Source organism: Pteropus alecto, unplaced genomic scaffold, assembly GCF_000325575.1.
Source record: "Pteropus alecto unplaced genomic scaffold, ASM32557v1 scaffold42, whole genome shotgun sequence".
In the NCBI taxonomy this organism is placed as follows: domain Eukaryota; kingdom Metazoa; phylum Chordata; class Mammalia; order Chiroptera; family Pteropodidae; genus Pteropus; species Pteropus alecto.
The window spans coordinates 15,267,825-15,290,270 of NW_006434825.1; the positions used below are offsets into that span (position 1 = coordinate 15,267,825).

Genomic DNA, 22,446 nt, shown 5'->3' on the forward strand with positions numbered 1-22,446 from the left:
AAATATACCATTTACATAGCATAAAATATACCATTTTAACCACTTCGAAGTCTGTAGTTCAGTGGCATTTCAGTACATTCACATGGTAGTGCAACCAACATTATCACTTACCTTCAGAACTTTTTGTCTTTCTAGTCTAAAAAATGCCAACTACCACCTTTAAATAGTTGGCACCCATCAGAGACTAGAAAGTGATTCTTAAACAATATAAATATTTAATTTTCCTAGATTTTTAACCTATGCTATTTTTCTTTAGGTTCTAGCCATAAATATCCTGGGTCGTTTCTTATTGAACAATGACAAGAATATTAGGTAAGTCAACTGAAAAAACGTCTTGTATTTTGTTATTATAAACTCAGTTTTTTCAAGAGTGACTTTGCTTAAGATTACACACATTTTGAGTGACATATCTAGGACTTCAACTTGGGACACTCAGGATTTCTATTTTTAGTCTGGTCTTAAAACTACCGTTTTGTGAAGAATTTGAGAATTTGCCTCATGGTTTAATTTTCACTCCTGTTTATAAAGCAGGTTTACTATAAAGCAGGAGTGAAAATTACTTGCTTACAAACTTTTTCTATAAAGGACCAGATGGTCAGTATTTTAGGATTCTGTGGGCCTTCGGGTCTCTGGCAATTATTCAACTCTGCCTTTTGGTGTGAAAACAACAGTAGACTATGTAAATGATGAATGTGGCTATGTTATGATAAAAATTGATTTACAAAACCAGACAGCAGAGGGCTTGATTTTTGCAGGTGTCTGTAGTTTGCTGACCCCTGCTCTAAATTAAGAAGAAAAATATAACATTTCAGGTCGCAAACCTGTAATGTCTCTGTGAATTCCAGTTAGTTTTTAAAAGTAGATGAATTTATCAGTGTTATCTTTTATTTTGTTACTTTCCTATATGTGTAGTATATCCTGCTTGCCTTTTTTCTTCTTTAATTAGGAGAAATTTTTCTTTCTTGTAATGTTAATCTTGAAAAAAATGTGGAAATAATCATTTTGGTATCTTGAATTATCTTCTCCTTCCAAAAGAATTTTTAAATATTTGGATCTTAAAACTCAGATTTTTGGAGGAGCAGTTTTGGTACTAGTATCAAATAAAAGAGAAAATACAAATGATATAATTGAAATCATTTCCTCTTACATTTGGAATTAAGGCCTGAAAAGGCATACTATGTGCTTATTTTGTTATGCTGTTTGGAAGAACTTGAAAGAATTGAGTCAGTCATTTTTAGAAGTTTAAATAGACTTGACTATGAACACAAATCTAAATCTAAGGCTGCTTCTGGTTGCCACTTTAAATTGTAGCATCTCTTAATGCCTTTAAACTGTTACGTTGTACTCATTGTCTTATCTTTCATATGTTTAAAAATATATGCTTTCCTTTAGTCTTTAGACATTTTTTTGTCATTATTTAGGCAGAGAACTACACTGAATTTTACATTTTCATTCTGTCCTGCAACTTTGTTTCATCCAGATATGTAGCTCTGACATCTTTGTTGAAGACTGTGCAGACAGATCATAATGCAGTACAGAGGCACAGAAGCACAATTGTGGACTGTCTAAAAGATTTGGATGTCTCAATAAAACGGTAACAGATTATTGATAGTTCTCTGTCTCTGCCCTACCTAACTCTGTAATAGTTTTGAAAGTGAGAATGTTGACATTTATGTGTTTAGTTATCATTTGCACATATGAATTCCCTGCAAAGTAAATCCTTTCATAGAAAGGATTGGCAGGGAGAAGTTTAAGTCAGTGAAGGGGGCCAATAAGGCATACTTCAACACACACTGAAGTTGTTTGGTTCTTTGATAAATAAAACAGGTGAAGATAAGCTGGGCACAAGTTTACTTGACAGAGGTACTGTGCTTTGTGTGTTGGAGGATGAAAATATGGAGTGATCCATCGGCTAAGTGTTTTACCACTATGCTGAAACTCAGATTGCTGACAGCACACGTTTTCTCACAGTACTGTTATGCCCTAAGATCCTAGAGGCAGCTGTTTCTTAGAACACTGCATCTAGGAATGACTGTTAGGCAGCAGATAGCACTTTCAAAAGGTATACCTTGTTTTCCTTGGTGGAGTAACTCTGCTCCTCTGTTCTTTAGAGGAATTGTAGATATTTGTAAAACCCAGCTATAGCTGGCCTCAGTGAACTTTTGGTTGTATGTTCAAATCCAGAACAAATTAGATTTGAAATGATCTGAAACCATTCACTTTACAAACGTTTATTGATATTGAATTCCTTTTGTTTGCGAAGAACAGATGCTAAGTGCCTGGGCAACTTAAAGATAAAACTTAGACTCAGTAACAACTTTCACAGTGCTTTGCAAAATATCTACAAGCATCCTCTCAGTTAGTTCTCAGAACAAGCCAGTGAGATAAGGCAATTCTATCCTCAGTTAACAGATTTGTTTAAATATATAAGAAACCAAACGACTTGCTCTAAACCTTACCCTAACCCTTATACAAGGCAGACCTGGGGATAGAAGTTAGGCCTTCTGACTCATATTTGTGGTGGTCCTCTAGAGCTTATTACTGGGCTTTGCATTTCGAAAGTAAAATGTGTGTCTCTTTGACAGACTATATCAATAAGAGCTGAAACTGTGGAGCCAGACTGCTTTATTTCCATCCTGCCTCTGCCTTTAATAGAAGTGGTCTAGTTACTTAACTTTTCGGTGCCTCAGTTGTCCCATATTTAAAATGCAGACACGAGAGTACCCACTTCATAGGGTCATGCAGGATTAACTGGATTAGTATAGGTAAAGTACTTTCTCCTACACTATTTAAGAATTAGCTATTATTGTATTTCTGTAAGGATTTTTTTCTTGCTTTTAAATTAGATAAGATGAAAGTATTTTCTAATTTTAAGTTGATATTTTTGAAAGTCAATTTATATACCATGTTTGAAGTTACTGACCAAATATGAAAGGATGCATATAGTAAGTAATCTTACAACCTTTGTATGTTAAACATTTCCATTTTTTGCCTTGGTTGCCAAATTTTATAGACAGTTATAGAAATTTTTATTTGCCCTCATAGTACATGCCTTTTTTTCTTTTCACGTCCCTCATTCTTCCTTTCAGTTTTTTTTTACAGCTTTATTGAGATAAAATTGAGATAAAATTGATATATAACGTTATGTAAGTTTAAGGTATACATTGCTTTGATTTGACACAGTTATATTTTGCAAAATGATTACCATCATAGCATTAGTTAACACCATCATTACATAATTACTATTTTTTTGTGTGTGGTGAGACTATTTAAGATCTACTCCCTTATCAACTTTCAAGTCAGTAATATAGTATTATTAACTTTAATCACTATGCTGTAAATTAGATTCCCAGAACTTAATCATCTTGTAACTGGAAGTTTGTACCCTCTGACCAACATCTCCCTTTCTCCTACACTCCCGAGACCCTGGTAACCACCATTCTAGTCTCTGCTTCTGTGTGTTTGGTTCTTTTATTTCCACATTTAAGTGATACCCTGCAGTGTTTATCTTTCTCTGTCTGACTTAGTGCACATAGTGTAATACCTTCAAGGTTTGTTTTTATTCTAATTTTTCACATACCTTTTGATAAAAATTGTGTTACATCATCTTTGGACAGAAGCAGGTGTAATAAAAGAGTATAGTGATTTTATATATTACATTTTTAAGGAATAATGCATAGAGATGTGATCGTTGGGTAATAATTTTGTTGTGTCTGTTTTTGAGCCTTTTAAGTATTTTAAATTTTAGCTTTATTGAATAGACTGTTGAACTCAAACTACATTTTTGGTCATTAGTAGCATCTCTCTTAGGAATATTTGAAGAAAAGTTTTGAATAAAGATTCAAAATAGAAAAACTAACTTTGATAATGTTGGTTATCTCACGTGCAAAGGCTGGGATCACAGGATCATGTAAGGAAATTAACACATCTGCCAGTGCTTGGTGCTCAGCACATACCTGGGTCTCTGTTTCATTCCCACTGTAAATGTCGTAACTTTTTTTTTCCTTAATTTTTTCCCTTGCAAGGCGTGCAATGGAATTGAGTTTTGCCCTGGTAAATGGGAATAATATCCGAGGCATGATGAAAGAATTACTTTATTTTCTGGATTCATGTGAGCCGGAATTTAAAGCAGACTGTGCATCTGGAATCTTTCTTGCTGCAGAAAAGTAAGATTTAATTTTTACTTTTATCGATAAAAGATGCTTGGAACTTTTAAGAGCATCTTCAAAACATGGGGGGAATGTTGTAAACATGTTTAAAACACATTTCAAGTTCCCAATTAGAAATTAGCTTTGAGGCCATTATAGCCAGCATTTAAGTATGCTAAGAACAAAAAATTCCCGCATTTAGAAAATCTCCTGTGTTTTCTCTTTAACCTTTCATCTATGATGGCCCTTTTAGTGAACAGTATAGAAAAATTAAAGCATCTGAATTGTGGTTCTGTTTAAAATTTTTAGGAACCACTACCTCAAGATTTTGGTAGTATAGTTATTTCTCCACTTTCCACTGTGAATTTAAGGGAACAAGTCCCTAGTTCTGGTGTTTGCCTGGGTCTGGGAACAGCCCCCTTTTTTTCTTCTCTATCCTCTCCTGATTTGTTTATGATTTGTTTTCTGAGAAACTAGAGACAGAGTCCCAGTTTTCAGCAACTCCTAGTGCAGTATCATGTGAAATGTCTGCATTCGACAGTGTGCCATTTCATCACCCTTTGAAATCTGTACTGCTGCTAGATTTGAAGGTGAAATGTCTCTAAATATAATCACTTAACCAGTGAACTTAAAAAAGACTTTAGGCAGGATTTTTGAAAGTCACTGAGCACGGTATAATTTACAGGTTCCAGTTTTTTCACCTGGTGCCATTATTTTCTTAGGTATGCACCTTCCAAACGGTGGCATATAGACACAATTATGCGTGTCCTGACAACGGTAAGTAGCTTTTTAAAGTCACCATATACTAAGTGCTGGTTGTGCTGATTAAGCTGGTTGTGCTGGTTGTGCTGGTTTTGCGGACAAAGCTCTTGTTTTCACAAAACTTGCATTTCTAGTGGGGGAGATAGGAATTCATGGGGAAATAATGTATTATACTGTTGGACAGGGGAAAATGATGTGAAAAACACTAAAGCAGCATGAGAGACTATGATGATGGCCAGGCAGGATGGAATATGGGACAGTGGGCCAAGTATTTCAAGTGGGGCAGTCAGGGCAGGTCACTCAGCAGAGGTCACGTTTGAGCAGAGACCTCAGTGGACTGATGAGCCATGCAAAGATTTGGAGAATGAGTATGCTAATCTGAGGGAACAGCAAGTGTGGCAAAGACCTTAGTTAGCAACAAGCCTGGCCTGCTTAGAGAACACGAAGACAAATGAAGCCAGAGAATGGTAGCATTGATGCAGGGGCAAGATTATCTAGGGCCTCAGAGAAGTTCGGGCTTTATTTTGAATATGATTGGAAGCTATTGGAAGGTTTTGAATGAGTAAATTTATTCTGGATTTAAACTTACAGTTTTATAAGGTATTCTTTCATTGGTACACTGCCAGAATTTTGGAACTTTTCTGTTTATCATTCAATTAATAGAGATTAAATATTTTAAGATGATAGCGTAGTGGCATATCAAGAAAATAACTTTCTGTGTCTAATTATGTCACCAGAAGTAGATACCATAATGGAAAACATTCACAAATTTGACCATATTAAAATTTAAAACTTGTATAGCAAAAGGGAAAAAAATCTGCTAAGTTAAAAGACAAGTGACAACTGGGGGTAACTCATTATAATATGTTATAGCTTATTAATATTTTTAATCTATAAATAATTTACAATTAATAGGAAAAATCAAATACCCTAATGGAAAAATTGGCATTTGAACAGACAAATTCACAAAAGAAGAACTAGCTAGTTAACACTGAAAAATACTCTTGCTAGTAGAGAAATAGTAAGGTTATCACTTTTCACTTATATTTTTTAATCTAATTCCTGGTATTAGAAAATAGAGAAATAGGTAGTACTCTTTGTGTGGGTATAAAATGGTGGCATCTTTCTAATACAGGATGATAACATGTAGCAAAAGTCTTAATTTTTACCTTTTTAATACATTAATTCAATTTTTAGGACTTTATCTTGGAAAAGTAAAAGAACAAGTGTACAAAAGATATATAAAGGTGTTTATCCCAGTTTTGTTTATATAACGGGAAAACTGGAAACAACAAGAAGTCTCCAAATGGCCATTGGTTTTAGTAAATTATGAAACATCTGCAGGTAGAAATGATGCTATTATAATTATGAGATGTGTATATACATATATATATATATTTGTTACTGTGACATTCTGTCTGTGACATACTAGGTTTCTAGTTTACCTATAATTTAATTTTGTAAAAGATTAAGAGTTAATAAATGTATTTAGTAATGGGGAAATAGCATACCTCTCAAAAACTGTGAGTCAGGACACTTTTTTTTTTTTTTTTTTAGTTTTTATAAGGCTCAAAAAAGGGAAGAAATAGAGCTCCTGAAGAGAAATGTTTATCAAAATGTTTATCAAAACCATCTTTTAAAATGCTCCTACTTTTAATTTTTTTCTGTTGACCTATGTTCTTTTATTACGATCATCTGATTTTTCTTTAGCCTGCTGATGTGCTGGATTATAGTAACTGATTTTTGATTGTTGGACCAGCCTTCCATACCTACAAGAATTCCCACATGATTGTGGCGTATAGTTCTTTTCATACGTTGTTATATTGGATTTGCTAATATTTTTAAAAGATTTTTACATTCATGTTCATGAGAAACACTGGTCAATAGTTTCCTGATGTTTTCTTTGACTCGTGTTGTTCAGTAGTGTGTTGTTTAATCTCCAACTATTGAGATTTCTCGGCTATCTTTATGTTACTGACTTCCAGTTTAATTTTGTATGATTTCTGTTCTTTTAAATTTAAGATATCTTTTATGGCCCAGAATGTGGTCTGTCTTGGTGATTGTTCCGTGAGAATTTGAGAAGAATGTATGTATTCTATGGTTGTTGGATGAAGCAGCCTATAAATGTCAGTTAGATCATGTTGATGCTTTCTCTTATTTCAGACACTCTGCTTTCTCCCATAAGAATGTAAATATTTAAGTTGTACCACATATAACCTGCTTTGTAGCTTCCCACCTTTTCTTTTTCACCACTTCCCCAAACTTCTTCCTCTGTCTTTGTATTTCTTCCACCCAAGTACTGACCAGGCCCAACCCTGCTTAGTTTCCGAGATCAGATGAGATTGGGCGCGTTCAGGGTGATATGGCCTTAGACTGTCTTTGTATTTCTTAACAAGAGTAGGTAGGTAGCTCAGTCACCTGGGAATTTTCTATTTTTCTTTTTCTTTTTCATTTATTTTTCCTTTTTTCTTTCCAAAGTACACATGGTTAAGCCTCGTCTCAGTCATGTAAATCATGTGTGCTCTTCTGTCCAGTCATGGGAGATTGACCAAGGTTGGTTGGTATTAGGCACAGGTTCCACTCTTTGTAAGTCCTGTGCAGCTAGCTAGGTTGTCATATGTCATAGTGTCAAATAGTATCTCAGATTTTACTGATCAAGAGGACATTAAAGAGACTGAGTTAAAAAATAATAGTGTGGTCTATGGCCATGCTACCCTGAACAAGCCCGATCCCGTCTGATCTCGGAAGCTAAGCAGGGTCAGACCTGGTTAGTACTTGGTTGGGAGACCACCTAGGAAAACCAGATGCTGTAGGCATAAAAAAATAAAAATAAGGGATTATAAGCTGACAAGGTCTTTGCAATCTGTGAGGTCAACCAAGGGTTGCCTCGCCTAAAAAAAAGAAATAGTGTGGATAATTCAGCACAAAATATTTTCCATTCCTGTGATTGTATTTATAAACTCTGTCATAGACAATGTGAGATTTTAAATTCAAGTTTTTAAAAAGTTACTATTTATTTATCATCTTATTTAATAGACCCCGTTGGAGCTGTTCGAGTACACTCCTCTCACTGTCCTCCAGAGTAACATGGCTACGGCTAGCTCATATGATTTTAACATTGGTGTCAGGGAGTTGTAGGAAGGGAGAGTTTGTTGTAATTAAGTTCCCAGTTAATGTACTTCTGAAATTTTTGAAATCTTTAACTGTTTTGTATAGAAAAGTTCTTTCTTGAAATTTTAAAGCTTTATGTTTCTTTTATTTTAAACAAAGAGATTTTATTTTTTATAAAATTAAAAAACTTAGAATATTCATTTAAATAAGTAAAACTTTGAAGTTTGAGCTGCTTATGAAGCTGAGAATTGAAACCAATTTTATCTTTGAAGGTGTTTTGTAATAGTCTTTAAATAGCAACAATAATAGCCAGCATTTGTTATCATTACTGTGTGTTTCTAGGGGTAACTGTCTGCATTTCCTTTTAGGCAGGAAGCTATGTTCGTGACGATGCAGTCCCCAACTTGATCCAGTTAATAACCAATAGTGTGGAGATGCATGCCTATACTGTCCAGCGCTTGTACAAAGCAATTCTTGGTGATTATTCTCAAGTAAGGGCTTCATTTGTCTTTTTTTCCTACTTTAGTGGGGAGAAAATTATACTTTATTTTTCTGGTATGTTCTTATTACTAACTCTCTAGATGTGCCTCAGTTTTAACCTTTAGGATTAGATGACCTATGATTTGCATTAATCTTTCCAAGGATTGAGATCTTTGACAAACAATAAATGGTGACTTTCTTTTGACAGCAACCTTTGGTACAAGTAGCTGCATGGTGTATAGGTGAATATGGAGATCTTCTCGTATCTGGCCAATGTGAAGAAGAAGAGCCTATTCAGGTACTCCTTGTCACTCTTAATTAAAGATAGGAAAAAATAGTGTTTTTGGTTTTAAGAGCGTAGTGTATTCTGAGGATTTGAGGTTGATTCCCTGAAAACCTTTTAACTCATTTCCCATTTGCCCCAAGGATACTTGCCAGTGGCGCTTGGGGCTGCAGCGTTTACCCTGAGATAACTCGTGGGTTACAGTCCTAACCTTAACCCCAAAATTTGTCATGAAATATCTTGCTTTTATTATTATTTTCACATCACTCTAGTATATTGATAGTCTTTGGAAATAAATGACATCATTCTTTTTATAGCATTATATTTTTAGTAGTGGTATTTCCATTTACAAAATATAGTAATTCTTGATCGCTGAAAATGTCAAATCCTAGAAATGTACCATTCCTACGCATGATGTTAAATTAACGCCGGCTGCAAGCTGCACTTTTTTTTTCTCAACGGGAAAAGGGTTGAAAGAAGTAATACCATAATTATATTGGGAAACCTGCCCTTTTTTTAGATGGAATTTATTGGGACATTGTGAAACTAAAACCACCTTAGGATCCACTCCTTACCCCTTCTTTCTGAATTATATTGTTTCTTTTACCCTCTGGCTGATTTAAACAAGAAACTAGGCATGTAGCCACGTTTTCATCTGCTTATGAAAGGACTGACTATAGGAGAATTTATGGCAACAGTACTTGAACTCTGTGTAACTTTCTTTTCTTCGTCTGCTTCTGCCTCTTGAAGCTGTAATGTGCCTCTCAGCCCCCAGTGATATTTTCCACTCTTTTTTGCCTCCCTCCTACCTGCTTCTGGTTAATAGATCAGCTTGGACAGTTATCCTGGCAAAGCACAGATTGTGTTAAAAGCTTGGTAATGATGGGAGGATTGTCTTTCTGGTGGCATCCTGTGACTTGATATCAGATTTAGAGATTTACTGTTAAAATTCATTATATGCTGTTTTTTTTTTTTTTTTTTATTTCCTAGGTAACAGAAGATGAAGTGTTGGATATTTTAGAAAGTGTCCTAATCTCTAATATGTCCACTTCCGTGACACGAGGTTATGCCCTCACTGCCATTATGAAGCTTTCTACTCGATTCACCTGTACTGTAAAGTGAGTATGGAGAAAAAGTAGGGTGAACAGGTTGTTTCGTAATTTTAAAAAACTATTTATTATGGAAAATTTCAAGCAAAGGCAAAAGTAGAGAGAATAGTAAAATGAAATACATATACCTCTTACTCCACAATAACAACCGTCTTTTCGTGGTTAATCCTTATTTCATCTGTACTTTGCTCCCTCTAGTCCCCCCCACTCTACTGTTGAGTATTTTGAATGTAAAAAGTTACTTTTTAAAAATCATATTTCTAATGCCTTTTTTTCTTTTTAAAGTTATTTCCCCATATAAGGGTTCTGGTTATAATATTTTGAGATGTCTGAATAAGAAGGAAATTGTGAGGGCTTTGGTGTTTAAATCTTTAAATTTTGCTGTTTACTATTTTGAATAAAAGTCCATTCTTGGATTAGTTTCCCAGCCAAGCATATATAAGGCAAACTTAGTTCTCTTAGATTTTCTGCTTTACTTTTTAATGTAAGGCCTTGTGAAAAATTATATTTTTGACTCTCTTTAAGTTGTAACTAGAAGAATTTAGTATCAAGTGATGATTCTTTGTTGATAAAACTCTGATGCTATGCCCCTGTTGTTGATAAAAGAAAGCTTCTTTTAAAGTTATTACAGAGAATATGAACAGTATAAGTTTCTTTTTTAGCAAATTAATAATTGATACCTTTGTCTAGTAAATTTTAGGGTATAGGTTATTTAACAGACAAAAAGCTAGCATTACAAGTAGAATAGTTGTAATGGTGAATGGTGGTGTTGAGGTATATGTTGGATGAATGAAGATAAAGGGAAAGATGTTTTTAAAAGACTATGCAAATTTAGAAAAGTTGTATTTCAAAATTTTAACCAGAAAACTCTGGTTTAAACATTATTCTGTCTGCTTGTTTATGAACTTTTTGGGGGGTTATTTGAATTCTTTTGTCATTTTATCCCAAAGCCGAATTAAGAAAGTCGTTTCCATCTATGGAAGCAGCATTGATGTGGAACTCCAGCAGAGGGCTGTAGAATATAATGCACTTTTTAAGAAATATGACCATATGAGGTAAGTGAAAGAAACTAAGCTATGCATGTTTCTCCTAACATCCCGAACAAATTGTCGTGGTAAATCTATAAAGGAGGCTCATTCCTTGTGCTTTATGAACTTGACTTAACTCTATTTAGTTCTAATTGCTTGACTGCTTCTGTTTTGTTCATCTTCTATTCTGCCTAGCCTCTAAATAAATGAATTAACTGTGATCTTTCATTGCCCTTTTCACCTTTCTTTTGGTATGGAAAGTTTGCTTCCTTTTCCATTTTATTTAGTTAATAAGTTGCAGTTGTAGTTTTTCAAGAGAATCTCATTCAAATATTATTACTATTAACATTTTGTTGCATGTCATCTTTTTTCCCCCTTCTTCTGTTATGCAGTGTCTTCTTAATTGCACACCTATTGATTTACCTTTGTTTTATTCCAATTTCTCTACCACTGAGAAATCTCAGTCTCTTGGGATTTAGATGGACAGTTTGTCCATTCAAGGTTTCTTGCCTGCTCTTTATCCAGCCAGGAATTTAGGTCATGTATTCTGGTAATCCACCTTCCATTTCAGCATGTGTGTTGGGGGTGCGGGGTGGGGAGGGGAGATGGCTCTTCGTGTTTGGCTCCAATGTGGTTACAGCGAATGTTTTGGGTAGGGAACCTAGGTTAACTGCCCAGAATTTAACCACTTCAGATTCTTCCAGGTCTGCCCTGCTTGAGAGAATGCCTGTCATGGAAAAAGTGACCACAAATGGCCCTACTGAGATTGTGCAAACGAATGGAGAGACAGAACCAGCTCCACTAGAGACCAAACCACCACCCTCTGGGCCACAGCCTACCAGCCAGGTAGCTTTTCACTTACTTATCTGGGGACCCTGATGATCTTATAGTTCTTTATAAGTCATCTCTTAGCTGATTCCCTTCAGTGTTCCTGGATTGATTGATGGTTCTCTTTCTTCTTTTTAAGTGTTGAAAGATTAGGCAAATGACTGATAAATTGAGATATTATTTTCTTATTTAGGCCAATGATTTATTGGATTTGTTGGGAGGAAATGACATAACACCTGTTATTCCGACTGCGCCTACAAGCAAACCAGCTTCTGCTGGTGGAGAACTTCTTGATTTGCTGGGAGACATCAACCTTACAGGTGAGCCAGACTGGAGTTATTTAATTCTTACACAGAGATAAAGGCCTTGAGGAAAAACTATGCCGAACATAGTCTTTCTAGCACTTGAATCAATTGAAGATGGGAATGGCTAAGTGAGAAGCAATACTAGAATCTTCACATCTGGAATATAAGCCGCCATACTAATGTTCTAGAGATTAGAGATTCCTTAAAGTCCAGTTTTTAATTTGGAGAGAATAAAGTACTCGTAGTCTTTTGCCTTTCCCTTTCAGGCTAGAAAAGAAATATATTCCAAGTCACCTCTGCTATTAATGAGTGTCCCAAGACATCACTTATTCTAGATTTCTTTTTAATCATGGTTAGTTTTTAAGAGCTGTGGCCATTTGTGGAGAATGGAGAGCTATCAACCTACTATTTTCTTCCCTTCCTTCCACTCTCCCTCCCTTTCTCCTTGTTATTAAAGCAATGGAAAGAGAAAAATCATCCATAATTGTAATATTCAAACATAACTTCCATTTGTATTTTTTCTTTGTTTATGTAGACGTTTGTAATCAATGTGTTCAGTGATATTATGAACTCCTAAGTCCAAGAGTATCATTATAGCGTATAATTTCTATCAAATGACTTCTTTAAAAGTCTAATGGACAGTTATAGTATACATGACCTCAAGTAAAAAACAGCCATAGGATAAGTATGTTGGATGGTCATCTAGACTATCACAGGTTAGATGATTTTTTCCTAACACAGCAGCCTCCCAGAGCTTATGGTTTATATCTGTGTCTTAACAAAATTTCAGAATGCTATTTCTTATATATTTTTGAGTCATTAACAAATAGTCAATTTCAAATCCTCAGATGCCAAATCTATACTGGATATAAGGAAAGGTAATAACAATCCCATAGTTAAAACATCTTATAGACAATATGCATTATTTACTAACATATTAGCATTCCATGTTAGTGCGTAGTCTTCAGAATTATAATTTTAAATGGTTGTCTAATATTTCATCAAGAAGTTTGTACTATTATTTATTTGATTTCTTACTATTGGGAATTTTATTTGTTTCCAGATTTTTCTTATAACTAATGCCTTAACAAATACCATCATTACACCAATTTTGGATTACCTTCTTCGGCTATGTTATTTAGTCTTTCTGAATCTGTTTAAAATAAAGGGAATAAATAATTACCTCAGAGGGTATTTGTGAAGAATGGTGACTTATTCAGTGGATGCATGACTTATAGTAGGTACCTGGTCAATGTGATTTACCTTATCCTCAATATATATAGCCACCAGTTTCACTGTATAGTCATAAGTATTATATAGTATCATTTTTTAACAGCCCTAACAGGTCAAATATTAGCCCCGTTATTTTGTTAATTTTAATTTTTTCAGTCACAAGGGAATGTTTTGTATATATGTATATATTTGCATTATATGTGAATTTCATTTTCCTTTTGTATCCCTGACTCGTTTATCATAGGGTCTTAATATTTTTGTTTTCTTTTTTGTTTTCCCAGTGTTATATGAAAAGTGAAATAGTAAAATGTTAAAAAGCCTAGGTTTTACTTATTCCTAATGTGTTTTAAACATGTTTTCGCATTTTCTTTACTATTTTTAAGTTAAAAATTTTTGAGTTCTAGATTAAGCCATCATTACAGTCATATCCTAATGCACAATAATTTAAATCAATGGAAATTAGTAAATAAATTTAGTGTGTGTGCTTTTAGAGGAATTGGAGCAGTGAGTTTCTTTTGTTTCCCCAAACTACCTATTGTACCTTTACTGGAGAAAAAAGCTAAAATTTAAGGGACTTAGGGACCCATATGTTACCTGTATATGTTGGGTAGCCTCTGATTTTCCATGGGAACACATTTCTAAAATTGTTTTGAAAATGGGAATTGTGAGAAAATTACTAGATTAGATTTATAAAATCTAGGAGAACGGTGTCAATATTTCTTTGTATACTTCATTGGTAATCAGCTTGACTGCATGTTCTGCAGTATCACATTTTTTTTAGCTTTTTGTGCTTTGCTTAGCCATCTGTATTTCTATCTTTCTTGCTGATTTTTAGTATTTCATGTTTTCCTCCTTGTGTACTTGGGTATTTTTTAAAAAAGATTTTTAAGCTGATATATTTTTAGTTAATTTCATAAGTAAGTTTGAAATCTATTTAAATATAAAATGCATTTTATTTTGCTGAATTTTCTTAGGCGTCTTCTTCGAATCCTGATTTCTCTTAGTTTATGGTCATATTCTATCACTTGCCTTCTGTTGCATGATCCTCAGCTTGTTCTTATTTGGAAGGATCAAATAAAAATGGTAATATGGTGATATCTTTCCCCCACGCCATCCTGCCTTTCGCAGGGAGTGTGTGTGTGTTAAAATTTTATGCAGTATTTAACAGCTATAAACTTCTATAAATTTGATCTACTGAGCTTATAAAATAAAATATTATGAAAGTCGACATTTCCTTTGTAGTTCCCCTTCATCTCCTTCTCTCTTGATGCAACAGGGAACTACTGTCTGTCCTAAAACAGTGTTTAACTTTGATATTTACTGTGTCTGTGTATTTGTTAATAATAGTGAGTGGTATTGTTTTGCTAGTTTTTATCTTTTTAGAAATGGTATCCAACTGAATGTGTTCATTCGCACCTTACTTTTTTTGCTAAACATAGTATTTGTGAGAATAATCCATGAATAATTCATGTTATGTATACAGTTGACCCTTGAACAACAGGGGTTTGAACTGCATAGATCTACTTATGTGGATTATTTTTTTCAGTTGACCTGTGCAGTTCAGTTGACCCTCGCAGTTCAAACCTGAGTTATTCAAAGATCAACTTCTCTGTTGGGAATCTGTGTGTGTGGAGGTCAGACTACTATACATGATTTTCGACCACACAAGAGGTTGGCGCTCCTAACCCACACCTTGGTCAGGGGTCAACTGTATTTTTAGTTTATTCACAGTTCTGCTGTTGTACATGTATAGTATTTTGTCAATGTACCATAATTTACTTATCCATTATCTTAATGATGGACATTTGGTTGTTTCCAGTATTTCTCTGTTAGAAACTACCTTGCTATGCATACTTTGTTCATATCTTCCTGTGTGCATATGTAAGAATTACCCATAAGCATTCCCGAGCAAGGCAGTGGTCCTCAAATGGGGGAATTTTGCCCACCAGGGCTTGACAGTGTCTGGAGATATTTTTGGTTGTTAAACTGGTGGATGCTACTATCATTTAATGGGTAGAAACCAGGGGTGCTGCTGAACACCCTACAGTGTACAAGACAGCCCCCCACAAAGAATCATCTAGCCTAAAATTTCATTAGTTTTGGGGTTGAGGAACTTCAGTTTAGGGGTATATTCACGATCAGTTCTACAATTGCTAAATTGTTCTCTGGTTGGGTTGTACCAGTTTATGTCCCTATGTCAAGAGGTTAGAAGTCCCCATTGCTCCATATTCTTACCAGTATTTGCTGTTATCAGACATGGAAATTTTCACCACTCTGATGGCTGTGAATATCTCAATGTGGTTTTAAATTCCATTTCCCTCATTACTCTAAGATTGAGCATCTGTTTTTGTAAGATACCCTTTTCATGCAGGTTCCCTTTTCTGGCAATGGCTTGTTCATATCTCTTAGCACTTTTAAATAAGGTTATCACTTTTCCTTATTGATTTGTAGGAAGATATTTATTGTTCCAGATACTCATCCATTTGTTACTGTATAGCAAACATTTTCTCTTACCCGGGTGGTCTCTCTATTTTTTTAATAGTAATTTTTAATGACTAGACATTATTCATTTTAAAGTATTTGAATTTTAAGTTCTTTATGTTTATGTTTTGTGCTTTTTGCATCTTGTTTAAGGAATTCTTCCCTTAACCTGAGATCATAATAATTTTCTCCTTATTTCCTTGGTGAGCTTTGTCATGCTGGCTAAGATTGACTTCATGTTGGAATGTTTCCTTTAGGTGCTCCAGCTGCTACTCCTGCCCCCGCCTCAGTCCCACAGATATCCCAGCCCCCCTTCTTGTTGGATGGGCTTTCATCACAGCCTCTCTTCAATGACATTGCTACAGGTACAATAGAGCAATTATCAATTGTTATCATCAATAGAGCAATGAGAGATAGTTATTGAAGACATCAAAGAATAATTTTGTAAGCATTAGGCTGACTATAATTAGGCTAATCTTCTTGTACTTTCCCAGGCATCCCCTCCATCACCGCATACAGTAAGAATGGCCTAAAGATAGAATTCACCTTTGAACGGTCAAACACCAACCCCAGTGTCACAGTGATTACGATACAGGCCTCCAATAGCACAGAACTGGACATGACAGACTTTGTTTTCCAGGCTGCAGTACCAAAGGTACTACAATGTCATCTTTGCTTTTTTCCTTTGAATAAGATTAACATTTTTAATGCATTTGGTAAGAGATACATTTTAATGTGTAGAGATTAAACTAATCTCTACACATTAATCCAAACTAATAATAATGTAACTATGGTTCATGGAAGCATGTCATTTTTAGTAAGTACTTTTTGCTTGGTCATAAATATTCTTACAGTTAGTATTGTAGGATAAAGAAAGGACATAAAAGACATTCTAATAGTAGTAAGAGCAGGATTCTGTCAGGTGGTCTGTTAATGCTCAGGACATTGAGGGTAGATTGGGGTAATACAGTGGTAGAGACCTAAAAAAACACAAATTCTAACATGGAATTAAAGTTAAGATGAGAGATTTTATCTATTTGGTATTATTTCTAGAGAATTAAAAATTCTCATTTCTTAATAAAGAAGAGAAACATTTCTCCATCACTAACATCTAGTTTACTATTGATATACTGATTGCTTCCTTTCATACATTCAAGTTTTCTTTATATTCAACCTAAGTTTAAGGAGTGTTTGTGTTCATTTTGGAATAATGAATTTTTGAATAAAGAAAAACTTAGAATGAGGAGTGGGCAGAATTTTCTGTAAAAGACAAGATATGATTTTAGGTTATATGGTCTCTGTTGCATCTGGTTAGTTCTGCTGTTATAGTGCTGTTATAGCCACAGACAGTATGTAAATGAAGGAGTGTGGTTCTGTTCCAGTAAAATGTTATTTACAAAATAGGTGTCAGTTCATTCTTGGCCATGGGCCACAGTTTTGCCAACCCTTGGTTTAGACTAAGCTAATCTAATTTTTGCAGTGACATATGAGATATGACATTCAGACCACACATTTTTGGAAATTTAAGACCTTTTATTTGTGGTTACTGCTGACTTTGCAGTCTTCCTTACTTTCATTTCTTAAGAGCCTGAATAATGTAGATGTTTTAGAAGCAGTAGAGTGAAGTAGTTGCAATACTAGTTGTATGACATTAAGCAAGTTACTTAACCTCTGTGCCTCAGATTCTTCACTTGCAAAGAGGAGTAGTATTAAGGATATCCACTTCAGGAGGAATAAATGAGTTTTATGTCCCAGGTACTGCTTTTAAGCACTTTTGGTGTGTTCAGTGCTCAGTAAATGTTAGCTGCTGCAACTTAGGGTTTTATACTGGTTACTTTAGGCTGCTGTTACGGCAATGCATCATCTCTGCCTTTAGAACACTGCTTTATTCTTTTTTTTTTTAATTTTATTAGTTTCAAGTATATAGTACATTAATTAGACATTTATATAGTTTATAAAACGATTCCCCTAATTGCTCTTTGCTTTACAATGCTGTTTACAATGCCTATTTGTATGACATGGTGTATCTTTAACTCTAGAATGTAGATTCTGTGATTTACTTTTTATTATCTCTGAAATTGAAGTGAATTTTAAAATTGTTACCGTGTAATAGTTTAATTGGCAGCCTGTTTTCTTTCTCAGTGATATATAAAATAATGGTGTGAATTATAATTGATGGCATCTTACATTGAATGAGATAAATATAAACAAATGAATAGTATTTTAGCTTACATAATTTATCTTGACAGAATTATGAATAAGACCCAAAATAATAAACCTGTGCATTGAGGTTAAATCTCTACTCTTGTAGTTTTTGGCTTCTGAGAAGACTAGGTAGATTTCCCTCCCCACCCTTCTCTTTTTTCTGTCTCCCCACTTCTTTCTCTCTCTCCCACTTTCTCTCTTTCCTTCTTTCTACTCTCTCCTTAACATTTTAAAAAACTAACCTTTCAGGAAAGATTTTTAAAATCCTAATATGTAGAATAGCTATATACATACTATATTGTGCTAGCAATATGGTTTACCTGTCTTGCTTATAGCACTTTCATATCTGTTCCTAGTAAACAAACAAAACCCACCAGCACCCAACAGAGTATGGCGTTTGGTTTTTCCAGGTCTTTTTCTGTATAGGCTAGTTCTGCATGTGTTTTTTTTTCCTTAGGGCCTATCTCCCCAATGGAGAGATCGCTAACAAGCTGATTCTTTCCAGCCTTTCCTCCACCTCTGTCACGTTGGAATAGGTCTTGACACATTCCAGGTTATGCAGGCTTTAGAAAACAAAAGTTCAAGTCTCTGGATCCCAGCCTGTAGTTAGTTAGTGACTGGTATGCTGGTTTGTTATTTTTAGAAAGCTTTTCTTTTCATTTCTTTTTAGCTTTTTTTTTTTTTTTTTAGCCACAGGCACCTGTTTTCTACCTGCATAGTTGATCAGTTACTATTAAGTGAGGTGGCCAGAAAAGGATTGGTCACCTTTTGAAAAATGGTAGGATAAAGTTCTTTCTGCCAGAAAGGGAAGAGTGGTTCACGATCAAAGACCTAATGATGGGGATTTATAAATGCCATGAAGTGATAGCCCACCCACACACTCTGGATTGCTGCTATCTGGAAAACAAACAGAAAGTAGTAGTAGGTAAAATTTGTTACCTGAACCATCATTTGGGTATCTGACTTTTTTGTTTGTTGCCTTATTCTAGGTTTCCTTTTTCTGATGGCTAGTTTTTAAGAGCTGTGGCCATTTGTAGAGAATGGAGAGCTGTTAACCCTCTGACATAGCGTTAAGTGTATTACTTTTTCTAAAGAGTGCCCATTGTTCTCTCCAGACGTTCCAGCTGCAGCTTCTGTCTCCTAGCAGCAGCATTGTCCCAGCATTTAATACGGGCACCATCACACAAGTCATTAAAGTCCTGAACCCACAGAAGGTGAGTAGCACATTTGAAGACAACATCTGAAGAAGGTATATGTAAGCATATTTCCTGAAATAAAATTCTGCTTTGTTTCTCTGGATATTTGGATTCATAATCATTAAGAAATCTGTGAAAATGTCTGGTCTAAACTTGTTCTTTTGTAGATAATAAACAGAGCCCAGGCACATTAAAGGACTTGGTGTTGTCTTATTAAAAAAGTTCTCTATTTAGAGGCTTCAAGGTCTAGTTTTTTGCTTGAGGATGGGGAAAGCGTAGATCTTTTAATCTTTACACAATTCATAGTCTGGAATAAGAGCATTTGTTGAACCAAATATCCAAATTTACTACTGTAATTATTAGGTGTGCATAGCAAAAATGGAGACATAGTAAAAGCAGCCAAATGAAAAAGTTTTAGAAACTGAAACTAAACAATATTTTTATTATATCTTTTCAAAGAAGTAAATCGATTCTCCACTTAATACTAACCAATGGACTAGTTTTCAGTTTTTGAAAGTAATTCAGAGAATTTCTTCACTATGAAAGATTTCTAGTAGTGCCTCATAATAACAATATGATTTCATCCTCTTTAGGTATCTACCTATAGCACAAGCACAAAATCCTTTGACAATCTGATACATAGACTAAAAATTTTCTTAGTGCATTAGTATTTGAAATCTGCCACATAAAGTGAAAAGTGCTTGTAATTGAGTTCTTTTAAAATGACTGCTTTTACCTTTAACTTTTTTTTTTTTTATGCCTTGAGAATGAAACCAGTTTATGTTCACATTTACCATAGGTTTTACAGACAAAGCAGCGATATATCTGAATGTAGAGCATAAGATGAGAATATGTTTACTTCATTTTTCTAGAAAGTTAGATACATGAGTTGAATCTTTTTGAAAAATACTCAGCAAATGTTACCATGAAAATGCTCCCAAGTCGTTCTGTCCTGTTAGTGCAGTTCTGGGGTGGAAGCCAGGAATGCGTTCTGAGACATACTGGCTCGTCGGCTAGTAGCTGGATACTAGGTGGTTTTGTTGTTGTTGTTGTTTGCCTGTGTGTCATTTTTAAGAGACAGCTTTGCTTTAATTTGTTTTCTCTAAGATTAAAAGTCTGTTTGCGGACTGGACAGATTCTAGAGATTTTACTTCAGTGTATAATTTGCAAATCTCTTTTCTTTTCACAGCAACAGCTGCGAATGAGGATCAAGCTCACATATAATCACAAGGGCTCAGCAATGCAAGATCTAGCAGAGGTGAACAACTTTCCCCCGCAGTCCTGGCAATGAAGGTCCGGCACCATTCTCATTCTTATCCCACTCAATCAAAGGAACTCTGGGAAGGAGGTTGTGATCGCTGGCAAGTCCCCCCCAACCGTACCACGGGCATGAGGAGCTGAAGAGAACTGTTGAGGAGGATTTTCCTAAAGTTACTGCTGACCTTGAAGCATTGTTAAAGACTAATCTCCTCTCCTCCACTGTTGAGGCTGGCTGCTTCTGGAGGCTACTTTGCACTCTTCCTCCTCTTCTCCTTTTTCCGCACTTCTCCACCCCTCCCGCATTTACAGCCAGAATCAACATTCCCTGGGCCCCTGAGGACGTAAGCAGCTGGTCTGGAGGAGAGGACCAGGATCCATGGCAAGAAAACACTCACTCTGTCTCTGCAGCAAAGAGTTGCCCCTTCTTTCTACTGTGTTTCTCTGTGGACTGGGCGAGGTGGGGTATTTATTCCTCACAAGCTGGGTCACCATCTTCAGGCGCTTTTTACATCTGGCATTCAGAATGGAAATGTAATAATGGACATTAGGGAGCCCTGCCTTTTTCTACCGGTTCCCCCAATGTTTGAAAGAGGCATTAGGCTCCTGGTAGCCTTTTCTGTGCATTGCTGTATACACACAGACACACACATGTATGTATGTTACCAAGAACTGGTCAGACCTTGAGAGGTTATTTGTAAACACTGGACAGATGCAGTTAAAGAGAGTTTTGTTGAGATTTGGCATGAAGGATATGGTGCTCTATTTGTAATAGAAACTTCCAAGGCTCTTCCAGCTCCCCTTTCTTTCCATTCTTTAGCTGTAGTCATGAATACTTTCCATGATTTTCAAAACTGATTCCCCTTAAAGTGCAAGGTGGACAACTTCTAAAAGTATATATATGCCTATATATATAGTTATTAATTAATGCCCCTATTCCCACCACAAATTTTAAAATTTCTCCTAAGCCCGAAACTTGCCTGTTGAACTATGGTAAGTGTGTGGAAAGAGGAGTTCACTACTTTTAAAGATTAGACTCCTTAACGAAAGCACCTTTGCCCATAGGAAGAGTGAGTATCAGACTCATCCTAGAGCATATTGGAGTCATCTTCCATTACTCCAAACCTCCCTTTTTATTTCCTGAGCCTGGCTTGGACCTTGGCATTCCGTTTGAATTCCTTCTTCTAACTGGAACATTTGTGTTGTATCTGTAACACTGGCACTGAAATAAAGACCACACGGTTAAAGAAATCTTTCCTATATTGTACTTTATGGTGTTGGAAGAACGAAGCCTTGTAGCTTCCTTGTCCCCTATGGCAGAGGAAGTCTTATGGACACCATAGGGTAGGAATATCTATTCTCGAATCTGAGAAATTGGTCTTGAGAGAGGCCAATCTCAAGAATATCTTCATTAAAGACTCTTCGGGTCTGGAGCTTTTTAAAAACCAGTGAGAGTGCCTAGTGCTTTTTAGGAAGGACCCTTGTGTTATCAAACCTTAACACTGAATTGATGGAATGAGGTAGGGTGACTGTCCTGCGGCACGTGTTGAATGTACTATGTATGTTCAGGTGCACAGGTGCCATGTCTGATATACTAAAGAAGAAAGGAAAAGTCAGGCCATCTTGCTCTTAAAATGTTTGCAATCATTACTGTATTGAGTACAGTATAATAATTACTTTGGCTTCCGTCTTAAACCTGAGTACAAATATCCATTTCCCCCGCCCTCCATTTCACCAAGCCTTTACTTAAAATCTTCAGTGTCTTGTCAAATATAGCTCTGTATCAGATGCTAGACTATTCCTAACATTTGACAAACTGAAGTTGAACTAAAGGCTCCAAAGGGAAACTTTCTGGTCTTACTAATATATAAGAGCAAGATTTGCTGAAACTTACTCCGCTGGGTAAACGGTTAACTGAATCAAGGATAAGATATTACCTTGTGCGTAGTTTTCAGTAAAGTAAGTATGGACTAGTATATATTTTAGACAACTGCTCTGCCTGTGCAATGAAAAATAGCCT

The 22,446-nt window shown here is 35.4% G+C and overlaps 1 protein-coding gene, 1 non-coding gene and 1 pseudogene across 3 annotated transcripts in view; all 3 read left to right on the forward strand.

Annotated features, from left to right (window-relative positions):
* Positions 1 to 21,677, forward strand: part of AP1G1 (adaptor related protein complex 1 subunit gamma 1) — a 61,930-nt gene extending 40,253 nt beyond the window's left edge. For both annotated transcript variants that reach the window (XM_015587761.2, XM_006909826.3), the window contains 14 exons: positions 257 to 312; positions 1,481 to 1,594; positions 4,026 to 4,166; positions 4,871 to 4,925; positions 8,390 to 8,512; positions 8,710 to 8,799; positions 9,775 to 9,902; positions 10,844 to 10,948; positions 11,626 to 11,767; positions 11,943 to 12,069; positions 16,026 to 16,133; positions 16,263 to 16,423; positions 19,089 to 19,187; positions 20,359 to 21,677. In XM_015587761.2, coding sequence (XP_015443247.1) covers positions 257 to 312; positions 1,481 to 1,594; positions 4,026 to 4,166; positions 4,871 to 4,925; positions 8,390 to 8,512; positions 8,710 to 8,799; positions 9,775 to 9,902; positions 10,844 to 10,948; positions 11,626 to 11,767; positions 11,943 to 12,069; positions 16,026 to 16,133; positions 16,263 to 16,423; positions 19,089 to 19,187; positions 20,359 to 20,460 — 1,551 coding nt within the window. In that variant the 3' untranslated portion in view covers positions 20,461 to 21,677. The remainder of the gene's footprint in view (positions 1 to 256; positions 313 to 1,480; positions 1,595 to 4,025; positions 4,167 to 4,870; positions 4,926 to 8,389; positions 8,513 to 8,709; positions 8,800 to 9,774; positions 9,903 to 10,843; positions 10,949 to 11,625; positions 11,768 to 11,942; positions 12,070 to 16,025; positions 16,134 to 16,262; positions 16,424 to 19,088; positions 19,188 to 20,358) is intronic.
* On the forward strand, positions 1,875 to 1,960 carry LOC112478266. The gene has a single exon (XR_003045756.1). It is a non-coding gene; the product is annotated as a small nucleolar RNA SNORD71 (small nucleolar RNA).
* On the forward strand, positions 7,608 to 7,726 carry LOC112478275 (annotated as a pseudogene).
* Positions 21,678 to 22,446: the final 769 nt, after the last annotated feature.